This window comes from Marmota monax, unplaced genomic scaffold, assembly GCF_021218885.2.
Source record: "Marmota monax isolate L192 unplaced genomic scaffold, Marmota_monax_Labrador192_F-V1.1 WCK01_AAM20220418_F8-fsc00072, whole genome shotgun sequence".
Classification (NCBI taxonomy): domain Eukaryota; kingdom Metazoa; phylum Chordata; class Mammalia; order Rodentia; family Sciuridae; genus Marmota; species Marmota monax.
In genome coordinates this window covers 9,850,173-9,876,977 of record NW_026692356.1, presented here as the reverse complement: position 1 = coordinate 9,876,977, position 26,805 = coordinate 9,850,173, and the positions used below count along the sequence as shown (strand labels likewise).

General features: G+C 38.7%; 1 protein-coding gene across 1 annotated transcript in view; it reads right to left on the bottom strand.

The window, feature by feature from the left end:
• Window positions 1–19,614, bottom strand: part of LOC124091357 (aldo-keto reductase family 1 member C1) — a 30,665-nt gene extending 11,051 nt beyond the window's left edge. Inside the window, exons 1-7 of the mRNA XM_046442412.2 lie at window positions 19,458–19,614; window positions 10,388–10,555; window positions 9,333–9,449; window positions 8,577–8,654; window positions 8,017–8,139; window positions 5,360–5,466; window positions 4,679–4,844 (exon numbers count right to left, since the gene is read on the bottom strand). Coding sequence (XP_046298368.1) covers window positions 4,679–4,844; window positions 5,360–5,466; window positions 8,017–8,139; window positions 8,577–8,654; window positions 9,333–9,449; window positions 10,388–10,555; window positions 19,458–19,541 — 843 coding nt within the window. The 5' untranslated portion in view covers window positions 19,542–19,614. The remainder of the gene's footprint in view (window positions 1–4,678; window positions 4,845–5,359; window positions 5,467–8,016; window positions 8,140–8,576; window positions 8,655–9,332; window positions 9,450–10,387; window positions 10,556–19,457) is intronic.
• Between the last annotated feature and the right edge of the window lie 7,191 nt (window positions 19,615–26,805).

Sequence of the window (26,805 nt, the reverse complement as noted above, 5' to 3'; positions counted from 1 at the left end):
TTCTAAGAGGAAAATTCATTGCTTGGAGTTCATTCCTTAAAAAAAGAAAAAACCAACAAATAAATGATCTCATACTTCATCTCAAAATCCTAGAAAAAGAAGAGCAAAACAACAGCAAAAGAAGTAGAAGGCAAGAAATAATGAAAATCAGAGCTGAAATTAATGAAATCGAAACAATTGAAAAAATTGACAAAACTAAAAGTTGGTTCTTTGAAAAAATAAACAAAATCGACAGACCCTTAGCCATGCTAGCGAAGAGAAGAAGAGAGAGAACTCAAATTACTAGCATACGGGATGAAAAAGGCAATATCACAACAGACACTTCAGAAATACAGAAGATAATCAAAAACTATTTTGAATCCTTATACTCCAATAAATTAGAAGATAGTGAAGGCATAGATAAATTTCTTAAGTCATATGATCTGCCCAGATTGAGTCAGGAGGATATAGAAAACGTAAACAGACCAATATCAATTGAGGAGATAGAAGAAACCATAAAAAGACTACCAACTAAGAAAAGCCCAGGTCCGGATGGGTATACAGCAGAATTTTACAAAACCTTTAAAGAAGAACTAATACCAATACTTTTCAAGCTACTTCAGGAAATAGAAAAGGAGGGAGAACTTCCAAATTCATTCTATGAGGCCAACATCACCCTGATCCCGAAACCAGACAAAGACACTTCAAAGAAAGAAAACTACAGACCAATATCTCTAATGAACCTAGATGCAAAAATCCTCAATAAAATTCTGGCGAATCGGATACAAAAACATATCAAAAAAATTGTACACCATGATCAAGTAGGATTCATCCCTGGGATGCAAGGCTGGTTCAATATACGGAAATCAATAAATGTTATTCACCACATCAATAGACTTAAAAATAAGAACCATATGATCATCTCGATAGATGCGGAAAAAGCATTCGACAAAGTACAGCATCCCTTTATGTTCAAAACTCTAGAAAAACTAGGGATAACAGGAACATACCTCAATATTGTAAAAGCAATCTATGCTAAGCCTCAGGCTAGCATCATTCTGAATGGAGAAAAACTGAAGGCATTCCCTCTAAAATCTGGAACAAGACAGGGATGCCCTCTCTCACCACTTCTGTTCAACATAGTTCTCGAAACACTGGCCAGAGCAATTAGACAGACGAAAGAAATTAAAGGCATAAAAATAGGAAAAGAAGAACTTAAATTATCACTATTTGCAGATGATATGATTCTATACCTAGCAGACCCAAAAGGCTCTACAAAGAAACTATTAGAGCTAATAAATGAATTCAGCAAAGTGGCAGGATATAAAATCAACACGCATAAATCAAAGGCATTCCTGTATATCAGCGACAAATCCTCTGAAATGGAAATGAGGACAACCACTCCATTCACAATATCTTCAAAAAAAATAAAATACTTGGGAATCAACCTAACAAAAGAGGTGAAAGACTTATACAATGAAAACTACAGAACCCTAAAGAGAGAAATAGAAGAAGATCTTAGAAGATGGAAAAATATACCCTGTTCATGGATAGGCAGAACTAACATCATCAAAATGGCGATATTACCAAAAGTTCTCTATAGGTTTAATGCAATGCCAATCAAAATCCCAACGGCATTTCTTGTAGAAATAGAGAAAGCAATCATGAAATTCATATGGAAAAATAAAAGACCCAGAATAGCAAAAACAATGCTAAGCAAGAAGTGTGAATCAGGCGGTATAGCGATACCAGACTTCAAACTATACTACAGAGCAATAGTAACAAAAACAGCATGGTACTGGTACCAAAACAGGCGGGTGGACCAATGGTACAGAATAGAGGACACAGAAACCAATCCACAAAACTACAACTATCTTATATTTGATAAAGGGGCTAAAAGCATGCAATGGAGGAAGGATAGCATCTTCAACAAATGGTGCTGGGAAAACTGGAAATCCATATGCAACAAAATGAAACTGAATCCCTTTCTCTCGCCATGCACAAAAGTGAATTCAAAATGGATCAAGGAGCTTGATATCAAATCAGTGACACGCCGTCTGATAGAAGAAAAAGTTGGCTACGATCTACAGTCGGTGGGGTCGGGCTCCAAATTCCTCAATAGGACACCCATAGCACAAAAGTTAATAACTAGAATCAACAAATGGGACTTACGCAAACTGAAAAGTTTTTTCTCAGCAAAAGAAACAATAAGAGAGGTAAATAGGGAGCCTACACCCTGGGAACAAATCTTTACTCCTCACACTTCAGATAGAGCCCTAATATCCAGAGTATACAAAGAACTCAAAAAATTAGACAATAAGAGAACAAACAACCCAATCAACAAATGGGCCAAGGACCTGAACAGACACTTCTCAGAGGAGGACATACAGTCAATCAACAAGTACATGAAAAAATGCTCAACATCTCTAGCTGTCAGAGAAATGCAAATCAAAACCACCCTAAGATACCATCTCACTCCAGTAAGATTGGCAGCCATTAGGAAGTCAAACAACAACAAGTGCTGGCGAGGATGTGGGGAAAAGGGTACACTTGTACATTGCTGGTGGGACTGCAGATTGGTGCAGCCAATTTGGAAAGCAGTATGGAGATTTCTTGGAAAGCTGGGAATGGAGCCACCATTTGACCCAGCTATTCCCCTTCTCGGTCTATTCCCTAAAGACCTAAAAAGAGCATGCTACAGGGACACTGCTACATCGATGTTCATAGCAGCACAGTTCACAATAGCAAGACTGTGGAACCAACCTAGATGCCCTTCAATAGATGAATGGATAAAAAAAATGTGGCATTTATACACAATGGAGTATTACTCTGCATTAAAAAATGACAAAATCATAGAATTTACAGGGAAATGGATGGCATTAGAGCAGATTATGCTAAGTGAAGCTAGCCAATCCCTAAAAAACAAATGCCAAATGTCTTCTTTGATATAAGGAGAGTAACTAAGAACAGAGTAGGGTCGAAGAGCAGGAGAAGAAGATTAACATTAAACAGGGATGAGAGGTGGGAGGGAAAGGGAGAGAGAAGGGAAATTGCATGGTTATGGAAGGAGACCCTCAGGGTTATACAGTGGAGGGGGTAGAGAGAGAGGAGGGGAGGGGAGGGGAGAGGTGGGGAGGGGGGAGGGTGGAGGATGGGAAAGGCAGCGTAGCACAACAGACACTAGTATGGCAATTTGTAAATCAATGGATGTGTAACTGATGTGATTCTGCAATCTGTGTATGGGGTGAAGGTGGGAGTTCATAACCCACTTGAATCAAAGTGTGGAATATGATATGTCAAGAAATTTGTAATGTTTTGAACAACCCACAATAAAAAATTAAAAATAAACAAATAAATAAAAATAAAAAAATAATACAAACAACAAAAAGTGTTGGCGAGGATGTGGGGGAAAGGGCACACTCATAAATTGTTGGTGGGACTGCAAATTGGTGCAACCACTATGCAAAATATGGAGAATCCTTGGAAAACTGGGAATGGAACCACCATTTGACCCAGCTATACCACTCCTGGGAATAGAACCAAAAGACTTAAAAATCAGCATACTATAGTGACACAGCTACATCAATGTTCATAGCAGCTCAATTCACAATAGCTAAACTATGAAACCAACCTAGATGCCCTTCAGTAGATGAATAGATAAAGAAAATGTGGGATATATACACAATGGAATATTATTCAGCATTAAAACAGAATAAAATCATGGCATTTTCAGGTAAATGGATAGAGATGGAGAATATAATGCTAAGTGAAATTAGCCAATCCCAAAAACCAAATGCCAAATGATTTCTCTGATTTAAGGATGCCGATTCATAATATTCTGCAGGGGGTAGAGTGGAAGGATTGAATGAACTCTAGACAGGGCAAAGGGGAAAAGAAGAGGAGGGGAAGAGAGGGGGCATAGGGGTAGGAAAGGTGGTGGGAATGTGATGGTCATCATTACCCTAAGTACATGTGTGAAGACATAAAAGATGTGTACAACCAGAGATAAAAAAAATGTGCTCTATAAGTGTAATATGAATTGTAATGCATTCTATTGTCATATATAAAAAATTAAAATTTTTTTAAAAATTTAAAAATACAGCACACCTTCATGTTCAAAATACTAGAAAAAGTAGAGATAATAGGAACATAGGTCAATATTGTAAAAGCTATCTATGCTAAGCCCAAGGCCAACATCATTCTAAACGGAGAAAAAAATGAAAGCATTCCCTCTAAAAACTAGAACAAAACAGGGATGCTCTCTTTCACCAATTCTATTCAACATCCTTGAAACTCTAGCCAGAGCAATTACAGAGATGAAAGAAATTAAAGGGATACGAATAGGAAAAGAATAACTCAAATTATCACTATTTGCTGATGACATAATTCTATACTTAGATTGAAAATCACCTAATTCAGCATCTTCATTTAAAAAAAAAAATGTGATTTGCACAGGATTGCACAAAACACTGCTGACTTAATATTGAAACCCGAGCCTCCGTTTTCTGTCCAATCCTAACAATCTCCAGTCATGTTGTCTTCCTATTGCCCTGGCAGGATGAAGAAAATGGTAGAAATATATCACACATGCATCAACAAAAACAGAGAAGCTAGCTCATCATAAATATGTTGAGAGTTTAAAAAGCACACATGCAAAGGATACTGCATAGGAACCCTGAAACCCAGAGCCCCTCAACACCTGCATGTTCTCTTTGATCCTCTTCTCATTGAAACTCTTGACCAGGACCACAACCCCACGCTGCAGCTGATAGCGGAGGGCAATCAAGGCTGGAGTTCGCTTGTGCTTTTTTGCCAAGGAACCAAGAACTGGATCATCCAAAAGAATAGGGGTGTTCTGGTCAGTCCTGGAAGAAAAGGCAGAGATACCGGAGTCCTGAGACTGAGTATTTACTTTGTTAGGAGGCTCCAAAATAGACCAAGCTCTGTTTAGACCACTCTAGACCAGGGATCCTCAAATGTAGTCCCTGGACTGGCAGCATCAGTGTCATAGGGGATCCACTCACAAATGCAAGTTCTCCCCGGTCCTTGAGCCCTTCCATGGGTAACCCTACAAAACAAACTGAACATGGCGGCATGCACCTGTGATCCCAGCAACCTGGAAGGCTGAGGCAGGAGCACTGCAAGATTTAAGGTCAGCCTCAGCAATTTAACAAGACCCCATCTCAACAAAATTTTATAAAAGGGCTTGGGATGTAGCTCAGAGGTAGAGAGTCCTTGAGTTCAATCCTCAGTACAGAAAGAAAGGGAGAGGGGTAGAAAGAAAAGGAGAAAAGAAGGAAGAAAACATTATAATAGAAATATAATAATAGAAATATTTCGTCACTGATGATGTTTTAGGTGAGCTTCTTGTCCTTATTACCATCTGTCTCGGGTACTTCCCACAGCACCATAAGCAACCAAAACAATGTCTTTTGACTTGCAGAAGTCCAGCAGTTTTCTCTGGTTGAGAAAAGGATGACATTCTACCTGTGGTGGACAAGACAGAGGGTATCAGATTCTACTAAATGCTAATGTTAATATGAAAACAAATTGTCAAAGTAACAGAAACTGATTTTTTTAAAAAACTATAATATAAAATTTGAGGTGAAAAAATTAACATCAAGTAGCAATACGCTTTTTAAATATTAATTCAGTACTTCTATACTATACCCTGAAATTTTTTTTTCTTTTTGAGGCATTTCTAAGAAGAAACAACTTTGTGGACCAGATCTTGGGTGCTAAATACCCTTTTCAACTGTAAGGAGACATGCATAATTCCAGATCTGGAATAGGAAAGAATTCTTCCAACCTTGAACACCAAATCACGCCAAAAACAAAAATTTGGTCAAAGATTCATGAGGGCAAGTCTGAAAGACAAAGTACCATGGATAGGGATCTCTCTAGTGAAAGCTGAATAGATTTCTGCTCCAAAGCAATAATGAACAAAATAGGATCATTTCTAACACATATTGTAAATAAAGGTGTTAATGCCCATAGTAATAGAGAGAACAAAAATACTTGCCCCTACTGATGCTTATTATTACAGTAACTCTACACAATGTAAATAAAGGCAAGCTATTAAGGATTCCACTATTTTAAAGGAAAAAGTTGCAGTTTATCTTTTAAAAAAAAACATTTTTTAAAAATCCTAATTTATTTATTTTTTTCACATGTTGATGAACCCTTACTTTATTCATTTATTTATATGTGATGCTGAGAATCGAACCCAGTGCCTCACACATGCTAGGCGAGTGCTCTACCACTGAGCCACAACCCCAGCCCTGCAGTTTATCCTGATTTGATATGTTGAAATTTTGTACAAGAAAGTGTCAGGCACAAATAAGAGTTAAAAATGAAAATAATTGTTCACAAACCCCTATATAACAAATGAATTTAGACAAAAATGATCAATAGATACTCAACTAGTGGGTCATACCTGTCATGGAACACGATTTCCTCTGTTGATAATTTTCACTCAATAGGTCTTTACTAATTCAAGGCGGGGGACACACATTTATCAAAAAGAAAATCTGGCTACCACTAGCTGAGCCAAGAAATCACAATTAGTATCACCCACAGTGGGGTGATCTGTCATTACGTGCTTCCTCCTGGGCTGAACATGATGGTGACTCCGTTTTTTGCCGAAAATGGTTAACACCAGTATAATAAAGCATTTGGACCTAATTTCTAATTTATAAAACTTGAAATAGAGAAACAAACTATCATTACAAGAACATAATCTAACAAATCTGAAATATTTGTCAAATCCTGTCCAGATATCCTGGGGAAAAAGAATTGGTGGTAATTCTAGGTTAAAAGAGCTTGAACAAAAGAAAAGAGCTTGACAAGGATTATGTGTGAACTACAATGATATCCTGGTTTAAAAAGTATACAAGACATTTTGGGGAAGCCATGGGAAATGTGAAGGTGGTCCAGATATTATATGGTATCAGGGAATAATTGATAACTTCCATAGATCTAATAATGCAACGGTGACTCTGGCAGAGAGGATCTTTATTCCTAGCAGATGTCTTCTGAGGTCTGTAGGAGTGAACACTTGTGCATAGGACATATTATCAAGACATTCAGCGAAATATTCCATGCATGTGTACAGCTGTAACCTCATCACCTACCTACACATGACAATGTGGCAAACATCAACAATTTTGGATATAGTTGGACACAGACGTTCTGTGTCATCCTTTCAAACATTCTAAAGGCTTGAGAGTGGGCATTGTTAAAAAAAATAAGGGTGAGGTTAGTATTAAAATCACATTAGCTTTTAGCATTTACATCTGGAGATCACAAGGTTCTATCATTATATAACAAATTCATGAATTTTTTAAGCTATATTTTTCAATCAAAGACCCATACTCCATGACTGGAATTTGTTAAAAACAATAACTTAGAGTACAGGACCAGGAACAGAATAGATGTGCTTAAATAGCTGATTTGATGTCAGAAAGAAAGAAGGAGAAACTAAATGTGGTCAGGCACAGGGTCAGGTCTGTGTTCTGCTCAAAATCCCTCAGGGTTGATTTCATCCACTAATAGTATCCCCACAACCGCTCCTTCTAAGCCAGATGGTGTAAATTGCACATCTGAACCCCCTAGGAAAAAACCTTTTCCATTGCTCTGCGTTTATTTCCGTTGTCCTTGGTTACTGCCCCACTCCATGTTTTCATGCCATTTCTTTCTCTACATGGTGCTCCCGACAGGCCTTCTGTCTACACTGTCATTGGTCATCCTTCATAGCTCAGGCTAAGCCCACCACTCCAAGTCTAAATAACTTCTACCTCCCTTCACCTTTACCTCTCTTTACTTCATAAACACAGCTTCTCCCAAGATGTTCCCAGTGTTTCGCTAAGGTATTGTCAAGGAGAGTCATAACTGAGCATCCTGTAAGCCCATACAGACAGAGGCTCTGTCTGCAGAATCTTCTAGTCCACAAAGGTACCACGCACAGGACAGGATGACCAATGGAAGCCCGTCAGTAGCACAGGAAGAACAAAAGGAGAGAAGCTGGAGGGTGCTCACCTGGTTGCAGACAGGCTTGTATTTGAGCCCTGGTTTGTTCAGGATCATCTCCAGATGCTGGCAGTTAAAATTAGACACCCCAATGGACTTTGTCAACCCTGCATCCTTACACTTCTCCATGGCCTGGGGAGGAAGGTGTTGTGAAGAATAGTTCTTGAAGTTGTCAACAAATATGCCAGAAAGAATTGCTAAGAGGAAAAATGTGAAGAAATGCCAACAAAGCCACTAGTATTGATGTCTAGATGAGGAAACATTGCCAAGAAAATGGGAGAAAAACATAATGACACAAGAGAGAATCCCTGTGTCCTCCTTAGAAAATGGGAGAGATTACTGACTATGGACAGAAAGAGATGCCTATCCCCACTCTCCTCACTCCTTCCCCATTTCTCCCTATTACTCTCCAGTAATGCTTTCCTCCCAACCACTGCATCAAAACAACCCTCATGAAGGCCATGGATGTGGAAGTCCAGCGGTGTATATCCCATTGTCAGAGGTGCAGGTCAGACCTGACTCTTCCTCTACCAACTTGCCCCTCCGCACTCTCTCCTCCAAGTACTCACCTCCCATGTGTCACAGAGATCCACTGCTTCAGATATTGCTTTTCCTTGTTCATCTTTGGGTGATAATGACATCCCAGACTGGAATAGAAGCCGTCATTTTAGAGATTTCACCAAACTGTGTTGCAACAATTAACTATGCTGCCAGGTACTTTGGTGGGGGGGAGGGTGCATGGGACATTAAGTTTTCATAAAGTAGGTGGAGCTATATTCTAGATCCTGGTATTTGTAAAATATTTTGCAGTTGAAGTGGTAAGGAATGTCCTTTGGAGACAGGTTTTCCCTTAATCCTTTAGATCTTTCATATGTATAATAAATACTATTTCCTCAGGTCCTGGTGGGGGTTTCATAGAACTTCTGTTAATTTTTTTCAGCCCCTATACTTTCCTTTGGAAAACACTTCTCCCTCATTGGGAAAGGCCATAAATAATTACATAGCCTTGATATCCAGTGATAAATGGCTTGTGTTCATGACCCAGGTGAAAGGATCCGAAATCCTTATGCCCCTGGACATATGATGGTCCACGAGCACGCATATGAACCAAGCAGGGTCAGTATCTTGGTGGGGGTATTTTTTAGATTAATATGGGTGTCAGAAAGCCAAAGTAACTCTCAAGTGTTACCATCAATGAGTCTTAAAGTGCCCCAAGGCATTATTTTTTACCAATGAAAAATGATGAGATGAAAATGAAGCCAACGTGTTGGAATGCAGGGATAAGGGAAGGTGGAAAGGAAACAAGATACACCCAAACCCCTTACCTGCAAAGGTAGAGGAAAATGAATGAGAAAGAGGTCAACATAGTCCAGCTGAAGTTTTTTCAGTGACTGTTCCAAGGATGGTTGGACTAAATCTGGTTTATGAAAAGTGGACCAAAGCTGCAGAGGTTAAAGAATGAAATTTGGAATTAATACTCTAGCCAGTTTTGTTGACAAAATTTTCTCATCTAGACATCAATACCAGCTGGTTTGTTGGTATTTCTTTACGGTTTTCCTTTTAGCAATTCTTTATGGCATATTTGTTGACAAATGCATGAGTTTTGTTTTTACCTAATGCAGAGACATTTTTCTGCTGGTTGGAAACTGTTGACCATCAGGGAAATATAACTCTCTTCTTTCCTTTGTTTCTTTTCATCTGTCTTGAACATATAAACCTTACTATTTGGCTATTGTCCATATACCTACTGAACACAGAATGAAGTGATCCAAGAGATAAAGTTCTTTCTCAAATAACAATGCCCATTATCTAAATTATGTTTGATTGAGTTACAAAATAGTGAACAAACTTAGTCTAAATCTCTTAGTTATTCTACCAGATGGGGAAGAATTTGTATCCTTTTTATTTATAGAGTTGAAGAAACTGTTTAGAACAGGTTAACACGTGCAGAACACAGTAGAACACAATATAGATATGTCTTTTTGATACTAAACATCTCTCTTATATTGCTGTCTCTGATTAACAAAGTAAACATTGAGATTCAGAATAACAGATTTTAGAAAGTCACCAAGAAGATAAGAAAAGCCATTATCTGGTCATAATTCTGATTATGTAGTCCATGATGAATCACACTGCTTTGATCTGATATTCGTAAAAGTAAAACAACTTCACATTATAGTCATAAATTTGGGCCCTCCAATGATGTGAAAGACACCATCTTTAACTGTTTTCTTTCCTAGTTTTAATACAAAAACTTGTAAATAAAAGTTGTACTAATAAGCAATAACTTACCAAAAAGCTACTGATCCAATCATATATTGTCATCTGCACACAATGGCATTAAATAAGTATGCACATAAATACAGAACATATGTAATACCTTTGAAGTGTAGAATATGTCTTCTCTCTTCACAGTGCCATCTGCAATCTTGCTTCTAATGGCCAATCCTACCTCCTCTTCTACTTGGTATACATAAGCAGAATCAATATGGCGGAACCCAGCTTCTATTGCTAATTTGGTGGCCTTTATTACCTCACTCTTAGGAACCTGGAAGAACAATCCAAAGAAGTATTTGAAGACCCATGCAATGAGAAGAATTTCAAATAGAAACAGTGGACTTCATGTGAATAAATTTCTCCTTATGTTATGGGGTAATTATGTATAAGTGGTAAAAAAAAAAAAAAAAAAAATCTCAATTTACCTGGATCTTTCCCAGTAGAAAGAAAGTTTGGGCATCCCAAGAACACTTTCAGTCCTGAGCAATCATTAGTTGATATTCTTTGGCATTTGAGCTTCCAAAGAATATGTCCAGGCTCAGTGATTTGTTTGAAGGATTCACATTCAGCATATTTTTAGTTAATGCTACTATTTATATAGTTAATAAAATAAAATCATTTCAAAATAAAATCATTTCAAAAACCAAAGTCATGGGATGGAATATAGAAGAAATTTGATACAAAATTCAATGACTTCTCCCCCAGTACATTGACACCCAACACAATAAGTTCCTGTGGCACTCAATTTTGAGAAAGAATGGGAAATCATCTTCAAGAAAAGCTGTTCAGAGATTAAATTCCTCATTTTTCTTTAATAGCTGGTTTCACAGACACTTTCTATTAGCACATACAAAGCTTCCAGTTTCCCAAGAAAAACAGAGACATAAACCCTAATATTTGTATATATAGTTAAGATAGAATCATCTTTATCATCAGTTAGAAAATGGTGAGAAACCCAAGTTACTTGCTAGACTGGTACCAATTTGAAAATAAACAATTCTATTTATAACAGTCTCTTATGTTATCTTTTTTCTAAATAGCCATTCTCACTAAAGAACAGGTCTACATACTAGGAATAAAGATTTGTAAAATACGGATACTGACATCCTCATTTTATTGTGTCCCACTTAAGTGGCATATCCCAGACATTGCATTTTTTTTTGACAAAATGAAGGTTGTGGCAACCTTGGGTGGAGCAAGTCTATTGGCACCATTTTTTTTTTAATTTTTTATTGTTGGCTGTTCAAAACATTACATAGTTCTTGATATATCATATTTAACAATTTGATTCAAGTGGGTTATGAGCTCCCATTTTTACCCCATATACAGATTGCAGAATCACATCAGTTACACATCCATTGATTTACATATTGCCATACTAGTGTCTGTTGTATTCTGCTGCCTTTCCTATCCTCTACTATCCCCCCTCCCCTCCCCTCCCCTCCCCTCCCCTCTTCTCTCTCTGCTCCCTCTACTGACATTCGTTTGTCCCCCTTATATTATTTTTCCCCTTCCCCTCACTTCCTCTTGTATGTACTTTTGTATAACTCTGAGGGTCTCCTTCCATTTCCATGCATTTTCCCTTCTATCTCCCTTTCCCTCCCACCTCTCATCCCTGTTTAATGTTAATCTTCTTCTCATGCTCTTCGACCCTACTCTGTTCTTAGTTACTCTCCTTATATCAAAGAAGACATTTGGCATTTGTTTTTTAGGGATTGGCTAGCTTCACTTAGCATAATCTGCTCTAATGCCATCCATTTCCCTGTAAATTCTATGATTTTGTCATTTTTTAATGCAGAGTAATACTCCATTGTGTATAAATGCCACATTTTTTTTATCCATTCATCCATTGAAGGGCATCTAGGTTGGTTCCACAGTCTAGCTATTGTGAATTGTGCTGCTATGAACATCGATGTAGCAGTGTCCCTGTAGCATGCTCTTTTTAGGTCTTTAGGGAATAGACCGAGAAGGGGAATAGCTGGGTCAAATGGTGGCTCCATTCCCAGCTTTCCAAGAAATCTCCATACTGCTTTCCAAATTGGCTGCACCAATTTGCAGTCCCACCAGCAATGTACAAGTGTACACTTTTCCCCACATCCTTGCCAGCACTTGTTGTTGTTTGACTTCATAATGGCTGCCAATCTAACTGGAGTGAGATGGTATCTTAGGGTGGTTTTGATTTGCATTTCTCTGACTGCTAGAGATGGTGAGCATTTTTTCATGTACTTGTTGATTGATTGTATGTCCTCCTCTGAGAAGTGTCTGTTCAGGTCCTTGGCCCATTTGTTGATTGGGTTGTTTGTTCTCTTATTGTCTAATTTTTTGAGTTCTTTGTATACTCTGGATATTAGGGCTCTATCTGAAGTGTGAGGAGTAAAGATTTGTTCCCAGGATGTAGGCTCTCTATTTACCTCTCTTATTGTATCTTTTGCTGAGAAAAAACTTTTCAGTTTGAGTAAGTCCCATTTGTTGATTCTAGTTATTAACTTTTGTGCTATGGGTGTCCTATTGAGGAATTTGGAGCCCGACCCCACCGACTGTAGATCGTAGCCAACTTTTTCTTCTATCAGACGGCGTGTCTCTGATTTGATAGCAAGCTCCTTGATCCATTTTGAATTCACTTTTGTGCATGGCGAGAGAAAGGGATTCAGTTTCATTTTGTTGCATATGGATTTCCAGTTTTCCCAGCACCATTTGTTGAAGATGCTATCCTTCCTCCATTGCATGCTTTTAGCCCCTTTATCAAATATAAGGTAGTTGTAGTTTTGTGGATTGGTTTCTGTGTCCTCTATTCTGTACCATTGGTCCACCCGCCTGTTTTGGTACCAGTACCATGCTGTTTTTGTTACTATTGCTCTGTAGTATAGTTTGAAGTCTGGTATCGCTATACCGCCTGATTCACACTTCCTGCTTAGCATTGTTTTTGCTATTCTGGGTCTTTTGTTTTTCCATATGAATTTCATGATTGCTTTCTCTATTTCTACAAGAAATGCCGTTGGGATTTTGATTGGCATTGCATTAAACCTATAGAGAACTTTTGGTAATATCGCCATTTTGATGATGTTAGTTCTGCCTATCCATGAACAGGGTATATTTTTCCATCTTCTAAGATCTTCTTCTATTTCTCTCTTTAGGGTTCTGTAGTTTTCATTGTATAAGTCTTTCACCTCTTTTGTTAGGTTGATTCCCAAGTATTTTATTTTTTTTGAAGATATTGTGAATGGAGTGGTTGTCCTCATTTCCATTTCAGAGGATTTGTCGCTGATATACAGGAATGCCTTTTGATTTATGCGTGTTGATTTTATATCCTGCCACTTTGCTGAATTCATTTATTAGCTCTAATAGTTTCTTTGTAGACCCTTTTGGGTCTGCTAGGTATAGAATCATGTCATCTGCAAATAGTGATAATTTAAGTTCTTCTTTTCCTATTTTGATGCCTTTAATTTCTTTCGTCTGTCTAATTGCTCTGGCCAGTGTTTCGAGAACTATGTTGAACAGAAGTGGTGAGAGAGGGCATCCCTGTCTTGTTCCAGATTTTAGAGGGAATGCCTTCAATTTTTCTCCATTCAGAATGATGCTAGCCTGAGGCTTAGCATAGATTGCTTTTACAATATTGAGGAATGTTCCTGTTATCCCTAGTTTTTCTAGAGTTTTGAACATAAAGGGATGCTGTACTTTGTTGAATGCTTTTTCCGCATCTATCGAGATGATCATATGGTTCTTATTTTTAAGTCTATTGATGTGGTGAATAACATTTATTGATTTCCGTATATTGAACCAGCCTTGCATCCCAGGGATGAATCCTACTTGATCATGGTGCACAATTTTTTTGATAAGTTTTTGTATCCGAGTAGCCAGAATTTTATTGAGGATTTTTGCATCTAGGTTCATTAGAGATATTGGTCTGTAGTTTTCTTTCTTTGAAGTGTCTTTGTCTGGTTTAGGTATCAGGGTGATGTTGGCCTCGTAGAATGAATTTGGAAGTTCTCCCTCTTTTTCTATTTCCCGAAGTAGCTTGAAAAGTATTGGTATTAGTTCCTCTTTAAAGGTTTTGTAAAACTCTGCTGTATACCCATCCGGTCCTGGGCTTTTCTTAGTTGGTAGTCTTTTGATGGTTTCTTCTATTTCCTCAATTGATATTGGTCTGTTTAGGTTGTCTATATCCTCCTGACTCAATCTGGGCAGATCATATGACTTAAGAAATTTATCTATGCCTTCACTATCTTCTAATTTATTGGAGTATAAGGATTCAAAATAATTTTTGATTATCTTCTGTATTTCTGAAGTGTCTGTTGTGATATTGCCTCTTTCATCCCGTATGTTAGTAATTTGAGTTCTCTCTCTTCTTCTCTTCGCTAGCATGGCTAAGGGTCTGTCGATTTTGTTTATTTTTTCAAAGAACCAACTTTTAGTTTTGTCAATTTTTTCAATTGTTTCTTTTGTTTCGATTTCATTAATTTCAGCTCTGATTTTAATTATTTCTTGCCTTCTACTTCTTTTGCTGTTGTTTTGCTCTTCTTTTTCTAGGATTTTGAGATGAAGTATGAGATCATTTATTTGTTGGTTTTTTCTTTTTTTAAGGAATGAACTCCAAGCAATGAATTTTCCTCTTAGAACTGCTTTCAATGTGTCCCATAGATTCCGATATGTTGTGTCTGTGTTTTCATTATTCTCTAAGAATTTTTTAATTTCTTCCTTGATGTCTTCTATAACCCATTGATCGTTCAGTAACCTATTGTTCATTCTCCAAGTGATGTATTCTTTTCCCTTCCTTCTTTTATCATTGATTTTCAGTTCCATTCCATTATGATCAGATAGGATGCATGGTATTATCTCTACTCCTTTATATTGTCTAAGAGTTGCCCTGTGACATAATATATGATCTATTTTTGAGAAGGATCCATGTGCTGCTGAGAAAAAAGTGTAACTGCTTGATGTTGGGTGGTATATTCTATATATGTCAATTAAGTCTAGGTTATTAATTGTGTTATTGAGTTCTATAGTTTCCTTATTCAACTTTTGTTTGGAAGATCTGTCCAGTGGTGATAGAGGTGTGTTGAAGTCTCCCATGATTATTGTATGGTGGTCTATTAGACTCTTGAACTTGAGAAGAGTTTGTTTGATGAACATAGCTGCACCATTGTTTGGGGCATATATATTTATGATTGTTATGTCTTGTTGGTGTATGGTTCCCTTGAGCAGTATGTAGTGTCCCTCTTTATCCCTTTTGATTAACTTTGGCTTGAAATCTATTTTATTTGATATGAGTATGGATACTCCTGCTTGTTTCCGAAGTCCATATGAGTGATATGATTTTTCCCAACCTTTCACCTTCAGCCTATGTATGTCTTTTCCTATCAAATGCGTCTCCTGTAGGCAGCATATTGTTGGGTCTTGTTTTGTGATCCATTCTACTAGCCTGTGTCTCTTGATTGGTGAGTTTAAGCCATTAACATTTAGGGTTATTATTGAGATATGGGTTGTTCTTCCAGCCATATTTGTTTATTTATGTTACTAAACATGGTTTGTTTTCCTCTTTGATTATTTTCCCCCCTTTAGTGTCCTACCTCCCACTGTTGTTTTTCATTGTTATTTTCCATTTCCTCTTCCTGTAATGTTTTGCCAAGGATGTTTTGAAGAGATGGTTTTCTAGCTGCAAATTCTTTTAACTTTTGTTTATCGTGGAAGGTTTTAATTTCATCTTCCATCCTGAAGCTTAATTTCGCTGGATACACAATTCTTGGTTGGAACCCATTTTCTTTCAGTGTTTGAAATATGTTATTCCAGGATCTTCTAGCTTTCAGAGTCTGTGTTGAAAGATCAGCTGTTATCCTGATTGGCTTACCCCTAAATGTGATCTGCTTCCTTTCTCTTGTAGCTTTTAAAATTCTCTCCTTATTCTGTATGTTGGGCATCTTCATTATAATGTGTCTAGGTGTGGGTCTCTTATGATTTTGCACATTCGGCGTCCTGTAGGCTTCTAGGATTTGGGGTTCTGTCTCATTCTTCAAGTCTGGGAAGTTTTCTCGTATTATTTCATTGAATACATTGCTCATTCCTTTGGTTTGAAACTCTGTCCCTTCCTGTATCCCAATGACTCTTAAATTTGGTCTCTTGATGTTATCCCATATTTCTTGGATGTTCTGCTCATGGTTTCTTAACAGTCTTGCTGAGCTGTCTATGTTCTTTTCAAGTTGAAATACTTTATCTTCATTGTCTGATGTTCTGTCTTCTAAGTGTTCTACTCTGCTGGTAGTATTCTCAATTGAGTTTTTAAGTTGGCTTATTGCTTCCTGCATTTCTAGGATTTCTGTTTGTTTGTTTTTTATAACCTCTATTTCCCTGTATAGTTGATCTTTTGCTTCTTGGATTTGTTTATGTAATTCATTGTTGAAGTGATCTTTCATTGTCTGATTTTGCTGTCTGATGTCTTCCTTGAGACTCCAGATCATCTGAAGCATGTATATCCTGAATTCTTTATCTGACATTCCATCTGCTGCAGCTATTACCTCTTCTAACGTTGAGTTGACCTGCAATGCTTGTGGTCCTTTCTTTCCTTGTCTCTTCATACTGTTCGCGTTCCTTTCTACTTGGTGAAACTGTTGTGCTATTGAATTTTCCCCCTATATATTTATATTGGTCTTGTATAGTTGCAAAGTCTCCCTCGCAGGCGCGGGCGGCGGCTCTGTCCCTCTGCGGGCCGCTAGGCTTGTTCTGTCGGTGGTCACAGTTCTGTCTACTCTGCAGGCGCAGGCAGCGGCACTGCCCCTCTGCAGGCCTCTGGGGCTGTACTGCCAATGGGTCGCAGGTGCGCCTACCTTGCAGGCGCGGGGGGGGGCGGCTCTACCCTTCCTCAGGCCACTGGGCCTGTTCTGTCTCTTGGTTGCAGGTCTGGCCTGCTCTGATGGTGGTCACAGTTCCATCTACCTTGCAGGCGCTGGGGGGAGGGGGCGGCTCTGCCTCTCAGCAGGTCGCTGCTCCTCTTCTGCCGGTGGGTCGCAGGCCCGCCTACCTTGCAGGAGTGATTGGAAGCTCTGTCCCGCTGCGGGCCACTGGGCCTTTTCTGTTGGTGGTCACCGTTCCACCTACCTGGGAGGCGCGGGGGGTGGGGGGCGGCTCTGCCCCTCAGCAGGCCGCTGGGCCTGCTCCGTGCGTGGTCACAGTTCCCTCTACCTTGCCGGTGCAGGGGGAGGGGGCGGCTCAGCCTCTCAGCAGGCCGCTGCTCCTCTTCTGCCGGTGGGTCGCAGGCCCGCCTACCTTGCAGGAGTGATTGGAAGCTCTGTCCCGCCACGGGCCCCTGGGCCTTTTCTGTCCGTGGTTACAGTTCCACCTACCTGGCAGGCGCGCGTGGTGGGGGGCAGCTCTGCCCCTCAGCAGGCCGCTGGGCCTGCTCTGTGCGTGGTCACAGTTCCCTCTACTTTGCCGGCGCAGGGGGAGGGGGCGGCTCAGCCTCTCAGCAGGACACTGCTCCTCTTCTGCCGGTGGGTCGCAGGCCCGCCTACCTTGCAGGAGTGATTGGAAGCTCTGTCCCAAAGTGGGCCACTGGGCCTTTTCTGTCAGTGGTCACCTGGCAGGCGCGGGGGGTGGGGGGTGGCTCTGCCCCTCAGCAGGCCGCTGGGCCTGCTCTGTGCGTGGTCACAGTTCCCTCTACCTTGCCGGTGCAGGGGGAGGGGCGGCTCTGCCTCTCAGCAGGTCGCTGCTCCTCTTCTGCCGGTGGGTCGCAGGCCCGCCTACCTTGCAGGAGTGATTGGAAGCTCTGTCCCGCCGCGGGCCCCTGGGCCTTTTCTGTCCGTGGTCACAGTTCCACCTACCTGGCAGGCGCGGGGGGTGGGGGGCGGCTCTGCCCCTCAGCAGGCCGCTGGGCCTGCTCTGTGCATGGTCACAGTTCCCTCTACTTTGCAGGCGCAGGGGGAGGGGGCGGCTCAGCCTCTCAGCAGGCCGCTGCTCCTCTTCTGCCGGTGGGTCGCAGGCCCGCCTACCTTGCAGGAGTGATTGGAAGCTCTGTCCCCCCGCGGGCCACTGGGCCTTTTCTGTCCGTGGTCACAGTTCCACCTACCTGGCAGGCGCGGGGGGTGGGGGGCGGTTCTGCCCCTCAGCAGGCCGCTGGGCCTGCTCTGTGCGTGGTCACAGGTCCCTCTACTTTGCCGGCGCAGGGGGAGTGGGCGGCTCAGCCTCTCAGCAGGACACTGCTCCTCTTCTGCCGGTGGGTCGCAGGCCCGCCTACCTTGCAGGAGTGATTGGAAGCTCTGTCCCACCGCGGGCCACTGGGCCTTTTCTGTCGGTGGTCACCTGGCAGGCGCGGGGGGTGGGGGGTGGCTCTGCCCCTCAGCAGGCCTCTGGGCCTGCTCTGTGCGTGGTCACCGTTCCCTCTACCTTGCCGGTGCAGGGGGAGGGGGCGGCTCTGCCTCTCAGCAGGTCGCTGCTCCTCTTCTCTATTGGCACCATTTTAAAATGTTGCATTTTGAAAAAATCTCACAATATTTCAAACTCTATTCTACATCTTGAAAATTCTCACAAATATCTCAAACTTTTCATATTCATTATGGGTATAATGGTTAAACTTTGGTCAGTGATATTTGATATTGCTATTGTAATTATTTGGGGTGCCATGAACCAAACCCACATAAGACAATAAACATTGGGAAAATACCTCATGGGTTCTAACTGTTCTACCAACTGTATATTTCCCCCACCTCTCCCCTTTCTCCCTGTCTCTCTACAATGCCCCTTAAATGTTCAACTGAAAGGAAGAGTTGCATGCCTCTCATATAAAATCAAAAGCTAGAAATGTTGAAGCATAGTGAGGAAGATATGTGGAAAACCAAGATCGGTCATAAATTAGGGTTTTTGTTCAGTTAGCCAAGTTGTTATGCAATGGAAAAAATTTTGAAAGTCCTGCTCCAGTAACAGAGATGATAAGAAAGCAAAACTGTTTTCTTTATTGCTGATATGAAAAGCCCAGAATAATCAGTAGGCGTTCACAGGATCATACCACAATGCAGAGTATAGTATGATATCCTTCTCTCTGGAATATGGATTAGCTCTAGCCTGGAGAACTGATGACCAGGTGATTTCCCCCTAAATCACACAAACTTGAAAATTCAAGCCAACATTCACTCATCTTAAAACTTTTCTTTTTTTACAGACCCTGAAGCCCAAGATACTACTGTTACCTTATCAGGTACACTGGTGCCAAATCCTAGTACAGGAATGAAATAGCCATCATTTAGTGCCACACACTGATGTTTGTGATCCATAGCTGTCACTCCACTGGCTAAGCACACACTATTCTGTCTTCTGCCTTCACAGGTTATATTAACCACAAACAGGCTATGTTGCGTCTTCCTGTTCAAAGTTTATGGGTGAAGTGACATGGAGGAGGAGCAAGTTTAAAGAAGTATTCCACAAAAATAAAACAGCATTAGAGACAGTTTACTTTTTTTATAAAAGTGGGTTCTTAAGTAAATTATCAAATAGTAATAATCATTAATTTCTTGCAAAAGAAATTTTTGTAATCAGAGTCCCCACGTTATTGCAAATTATTATAAGACATTTGGTGATGATTATTGGCCATGCATTAAATAAGCAAAAAATACCAGCTACCAATTTCTTTGATACGATGAAGTCACCTTTTTATCATGTATCATTTCAAACAATTAACTATCTGTTATGGTTTGGATATGAGGTGTCCCCCTAAAAAGCTCATGTGTTAGTGAATGTAGCAATGTTCAGAGGTGAAATTATTAGATTATAAGAACTGTAACTTAAGCAGTGGGTTAATCCATTTGATGGAGTAATAATTTGAATGAATTACTGGGTGGTAACTGTAGGCAGGTGGGGTGTGTCTAGAGGAAGAAGGTTACTAGGGGCATGTATTTGGGGATTATATTTTGTCCCTGGCTTTTTTCTCTCCCCCTTCATCCCTTCCCTCCCTGTCTGTCTCTTTCCTTTCTGGCTACCATACTTTCCTCCACTACATCGTTCCACCATGATGTTCTGCTTTACCTCAGGCCCAAAACAATAGAATCAGTTGACCATGAAATGAACCTTTGAAACTGTGAGCAAAAGTAAACTTTTCCTACTCTAAATGGTTCTTGTCAGGTATTTTTGTCACAGCAACAAAAAGTTGATTAAATATTAACTTTTTTTAGACCTTTTATTTTATGCACACAGAGAGATGCAAATATGTACACAACTTAGATAAAAGATAAATGGGCATATTTCAAAAAAGTAACCTTTGATTAAAAAAATTGAAAGTTGATATTGAAAGAAAATTTGTCTTTTGCATTTTTCATCAGCAAATTTCTTGTTTCTTTATACTTTATAATATGAATATCTAGTGCTGACACTGGTGCTATCCTTACAATGTTGCAAAAAATTACTTTCTAACATAGTTATTATAGTACTAGTTATTCAGTATTTAGATATAATTTACAACTTTCTGAGTGTTTTATCTGTCATCCAGTTTCGAAAAAGTTTTTATAAAATATGGTTTATGAAAAAGTACACAAAATCCTATAATTACACTATTTAGAGACTTAGGCAAAAGGATCACAAAATGCAAAGGTGGTGACTTCATTAGACCCTGTCAAAAACTGCAAAAAAAGTGGTGGCGACAGGGGTTGGAAGTGTAGCTTGGTGGTAGAGGGTCCCTGGATTCAATCCTCAATACCAAAAGAGAAAATACACAAAAAAATTGTAAAGATATTTTATATAATTTATGATGTTTCTCAACAATATTCACTCAAAAAATTAGAAATGCTCTTAATTACAATGCTTAAAAATAGTTATTTCAACTATAATGCATTAATACAAGAAAATCTTATGGTACAATTGAAAATTTACCATATAAAGTGGTATCAGCAAAATGTTGAACTAAGTAGTTCCAAATTCTCTCAAAGAAACATGAAAACACAAGGTGACATGGGCCAAATGACTTTAGAGGAGATTGGGTAAATATCCAAATGTCTATACTAGACAAAGTGAATACCCAAGAAAGAAACATCAGATTTAAAGTGGCAGGAAATTTCACTGTGTTTTCACCCCTGCCTTGCCTAGCATGGTGCAATTTTGGTCTGTAGGTGGCTTCAACCCTATTACCAACTTCTTCTCTGAAACCAGAGTGAAGAGAGATCTCATTTACAACATTCCAACCTTCTGGGACTCTTGAAAGACTGTGTTATGTTCGAATCCAGGACCCCCAAAAGACCACTAGAGACCCAGATCAATGTAAGCAGCAAAGAGATGTTTATTACAAGCTAGCTCAGTCCTCCAAGCGCACACAGCAACTGGTGACACTGAGAGGCCCCCGAGCCCAGGGTTTGCAGCAGTTTTATACATTCTTTGGGGAAGGCAGGGGCCCCACATACACCATAGCATCTCTTAGCAAATCATCACACACTGATGTGGGAAAATCAAACAACAACTCCAAAACATGATTAGCACATTCACTGGCAGGAACAATTTGGGTAGGGGTGATTGGTTAGTACAAGAGGGGGACTCGTTTGAACTGATTGGCTTAAGCCAAGAGGGGTGTTCGTGCTGAACTACATGGTTTCCTGACACATTATCAACCACCATAAACTACTGGGAGGGTCATCTAGCATCCCAGGTATTTTTCCTGTCTCATGTTGATTGGTGGCTGGTAGGGGGTTGCTATGGGTCCCCACCTAGCCTGACTGAGTCAGGGACACCTGGCACAGCAGATCTCTCCTGTTATTTGTAGATAAACAACTCAGCAGGGTGGGTATGTGTCTAGGAGTGCTCTGTGGGTCTCTCCAAGGACAAGGGTCATGCCCCCTTCCTTGGACAGGCTTTGCTCTGAGTTAGGAGCTGGTTTTTCAACTGCTGTCTGTTTGGTCTAAATTGGAGAAAAGCAATTAGAATGTTTCCTTAGGGATATAGGGGGACTATAGAACCACAGATGCCATGGTCAAGAGATTAGGGGTAAAGACAAACAATAGACCATCTAGGGAGAAACTAAGGTGTGAACTTTAGGAATACTTGCACATTCAAAAATAATTTTGATTTAGGAAAAACAAAAAACCTCAAATAGTTCAGGCAAGAATCATGCTCATAAAGGACTGAATAGACCTAAAGTTTTCATGTTAGGCTGATCCTAAGACCAGAATCATGAGAAGCATATTAGTTAAGAATTTTCATAATGTGAAACAAATCTGTAGATAGAGAGATCAGTGGGTTTTAAAATGTTTAATTTTTTAAAATGCGTACAAAGAAACAAAAAACATGGCTCATTCACTATGAGGAAGAAAATAAACTGATCTCCTAAAGAAGTACAGTCATCAGACTTCTTGCAAAGAAAAAAAGTAAAACAACTGTGTTAAACATGCTAAAATTACTAAAGCAAATGTGCACACAGGAATACTAAAGGAAATCAGGAAAATTATATATGCACAAAATAAGAGTAACAATAGAAATTGTGGGGGAAAAAAGAAACAAAACAAAAATTCTGAAGCTGAATAATGAAATGAGAAAAAATTTTAAAACCTAACCAGAGAGTCAAAAAGAGTAAATTTAATAGAAACAGTAAAAAAAACAACATATTGAAGGTAGAATACTAGAAATCAATTGAGTTTAAAGAACTAAAAAACTAATAAAGAGAAGGTAGCAGTCCCTAAGTGGCTTGATGGTGGCCCACTAGCATTAACAGTATTGAATTTCAGAAGGAGGAAGAGAGAGAGTGTGGGACACTGAGATTATCTGAAGATTACAGTCATCAAAAACATCCCAAAATTGATGAAAGATATGAATACACAAGTACAGCAAGCTAAAAGAAGAACTTCAGATAAATTCAAAGAGACCAAGACTCACATACATTATAATCAAATTGTCAAAAGACAAAGTCCATCTTGAAAGCACAAGAGAAATTTGATTCATGAGGTACAAGGAATCCTGGAGAAAAAAATCAACAGACATCTTTACCAGAAATTTTGGAGAACCAATGGAATGCTGTATTTTAAATGATGGGAGAAAAAAAAACTGACAATCAAAAATTCTCTCTGGCAGCCACCCTCAGAGCTAGCACCTACCACCACCTTGTCTTCCAGACCAGCATGAGTTCCCTGCAGCACCAGGTGGAGCCAGTCCAGCTGGAGGATCAAGGTCTCTCAGGCCCAGCAGAGCCTCAGCAGTGCTGTCTGCAGAGTGCCTGTAAGGATGCTCTGCAGGTGGGAGTTCCAGCCAGAAGCAACCCCTTCCAAGAGCCCAGATCCTGCACTTTTCTCTGAAGACTGGGAAGAAGTTTGTTGAAAATGCCTTCGACAGGAAGTAATGAATGACTGACTCCAAGTCTCAAGAAAACTCTTTTCTTTAGCCAAATGACTGAGATATTTCAGACCTTTCCTGTGTCCTGGTCCTACAGCCAGAATTCTACAGAAATTAATGATTTTCTACTCAAATAAGGAAAATGAAATTGTTTTAATTAATATCAGCTTGGTTCTCCTGAAGAAGTGCTTTGTATTACGATAAAAACCTTACCACCAAATATACCAAAGTACACCTCTTTAATAAGTGTTGCTATACCTAGAATATCGTGTATGTTTTATTAACTGGGTGTTTACATTTTAGGAAAGAAAACACATTTTATTTTTAAAATGGAGTATTTGTAATTTGTTGTTCCTATGATTTTTATACTATAATAAAGTTTGTTCTATCATAAGTTTACGATTACTAAATAAAAACAAGAAAGTATAAAATTGAGGGGGAAAATAGACTCTACCAATCAAACGATGCCTTGTTTTTTTTTTTAAATAAGAAGATTCTTGTTTTATTTTTAACACTAAACAGGAGATGTTTGTTAGTAAATTTGCTTAGAAAGATTCATGTTATGATGTATATTAGGTTGTCCCATCTTGTGTATGAAGCAGATTTGATCTCTTTTTAAGTTCCTTTACTTTATAGTTGAATGCACTTTTAAAAAGTTACTACATTATTTCATGCCTTTAAAAAATGTTTAAAATGTTTAAAGTAGGACCTACATACAGAACATTGCTAATGGTTAAAAACAAAGTAATGTGAAAATATTATAACCTTAAAGAATTCTTCATGTCACAAATGTTTGACTTTGATGATGTGCCTCTGATTTAATGTAGGATACTTTTAGAAGGATACTTTCTGTTTGTAATAATCTTTGAAGATCTTGGAAATAAATTCTGCTTAATACATCATTTTCTATGACAGAAAAAAAATTCTCTCTGGCAAAAATATCCTCCAAAAATTAGGGAGTTAATAAGACAATCCAAGACAAACAAAAGCTAAAAATAATTCATTGTTATTATAACTGCACTACCAGAAATGCTACATTATTCAGGTAGAAATGAGGGGATGTTACATAAAGCTAAAAGTCATATGAAGATGTGAAGATATCTAGTAAAGTGAAATATAATATCAAATATATCAACATACAATTTTGAAATTTTAGTTTGTAACTCCTTTTTTTCCTTTAATATTTAAAATAACATTCAGAGGCAGAGGCAGAGACACACACCTGTAATCCCAGTGACTAGGAAAGCTGAGGTAGAAGGATGATAATTTTGAGTCCAGTCTCAGTGGCTTAGTGAGACCCTCAGCAACTTAGCAAAATCTTGCCCCCCCAAAAAAAAATAAAATAAAATAAAAGAGCTGGGGATGTAGTTCAGTAGTACAGAGTCCCTGGATTCAGTCCCCAGTACCAACCAATAAATAAATAAATGAAACTAAATTTTTACAAAACATATAAATCAAACTGGGCTTGGTGGTACACACTGATATTCCCAGCCACTTCAGAGGCTGAGGCAGGAGAATGGCTTGAGACCAGGATTTCAAGGATAGCCTGGGCAAAATAGCAACCCCTGTCTACAAACAAAAACAAAAAACTTTAAGTCAATGTCAATATGTATACAATGTATATAAACATGTAGTAAATGGCAGTGACATCAATAATATAAAGTAGATGGGGACACAGATGTATAAGAATAGAGAATTTATTTTAAGAAGTAAAATAAATTGATATCCATGCAAAGAAGATTGTTATGAATTTTAGAGAGATAGATAGATAAATCCCATGGTAAATATGCACAAAAACTGGAATACGCACATGAGAAAATAACAAAAGTTTTTCCTTTTCAGTGAATACTTTTAAATATAGGTGAATTAAGTTCTCAAAAGGCAGATAAACTGGGAGAATGGACAATTTAAAGGACAGGAACCAACTATATGCTGTATGAGAAATTCACTTTAAAACTAAAATACAAATATCTTGTACCTGAACACAGAAAAGATGTTCCATGAAAATAGTAACCAAAAGAGATCCACAGTAGCTGTAGTAATGTCAGAGAAAATAGAATTTATGTTAAAAACTGTGAAAAAGTTCAAACAAGAACATTATATACTGATAAATGGACTAATTCATCAAGAACAAAACAAGTATAAACATATGTATATTAAACATCAGGACTCCAAAATATACGAAACACATATTGCTGGAATTGAAGAGAAACAGAGATTGCTATAATAATAGCGGGAAATTCCAATATGCAATATCTAACAAAGCATAGCACAATCAGTTGGAAGATCAATAAGGAAAAACAACAAGTGCACAAATAATTATAGACTCAAATCAAACAAATTCCTAGAAACACACAATCAACAGACTGAATCATGAAGAACTAGAAAATGTGAAAGAACTTCAACTAGTTATGAGATTGAATCAGTAAGCAAAGGCTTCCTCACAAAGAAAAGCCCATTACCAGATGGCTTTGATGATAAATTCTATCATACATATAAAGAAGAATTAACACCAATTCTCCTAATAGACTTCCAAAGTTATAGAGGAAGGAACACTGTCTAACTCATTTCACAAAGACAGCACAACTCTGATACAAAAGCCAGTCAAAGACATGACAAGAAAGAAAACTATAAACAAATATTCTTTATTGCTATTGCTACATAGATTCTCCAAAAAAAATAAAAATTAAAGAAAGAAATACTAGAAACCAAAAATAATAGCAGAAATCTCCCTCAGTGAATAATTAGAATATTCAACAACTGTCCCTTCCCATAACATGGAAAACTAACCATTATTCAAATTAGTGAAGGAGTAAGAAATAAATGTAGTATTTTTCCAGCTAACTCATTACAAATATGGCCTAATGATTCCCACTGTTATGTGTAATTAGAATGTGCCAATAAAAAAATCAATACAAAAAAGAAAGTTTCAACTTATATTTTACAACTAAAGCAAGAGGTTATTGACATATTTAAGGTCACTTGAAGTAAAACCTGCTTTTAAACTGTCTTTTTAAATTTATACAAATGGCTACTGACATTATAGATCTTCCCCTCTTGAACTATTGTAGCATGGAGCATGGGGTTTGGTTCTTTGTCTCATGAATTTGAACAATAAAATTCATGGACACAAGGATCAGGGCCAAGTAACAGGGTTTATTATAGTAAAAAAAAAAAAAAACATGTTGTCAGCAAAGATAGTTTGAGCTCATCTTTTCCTGTTTGTATCCTTTTTAA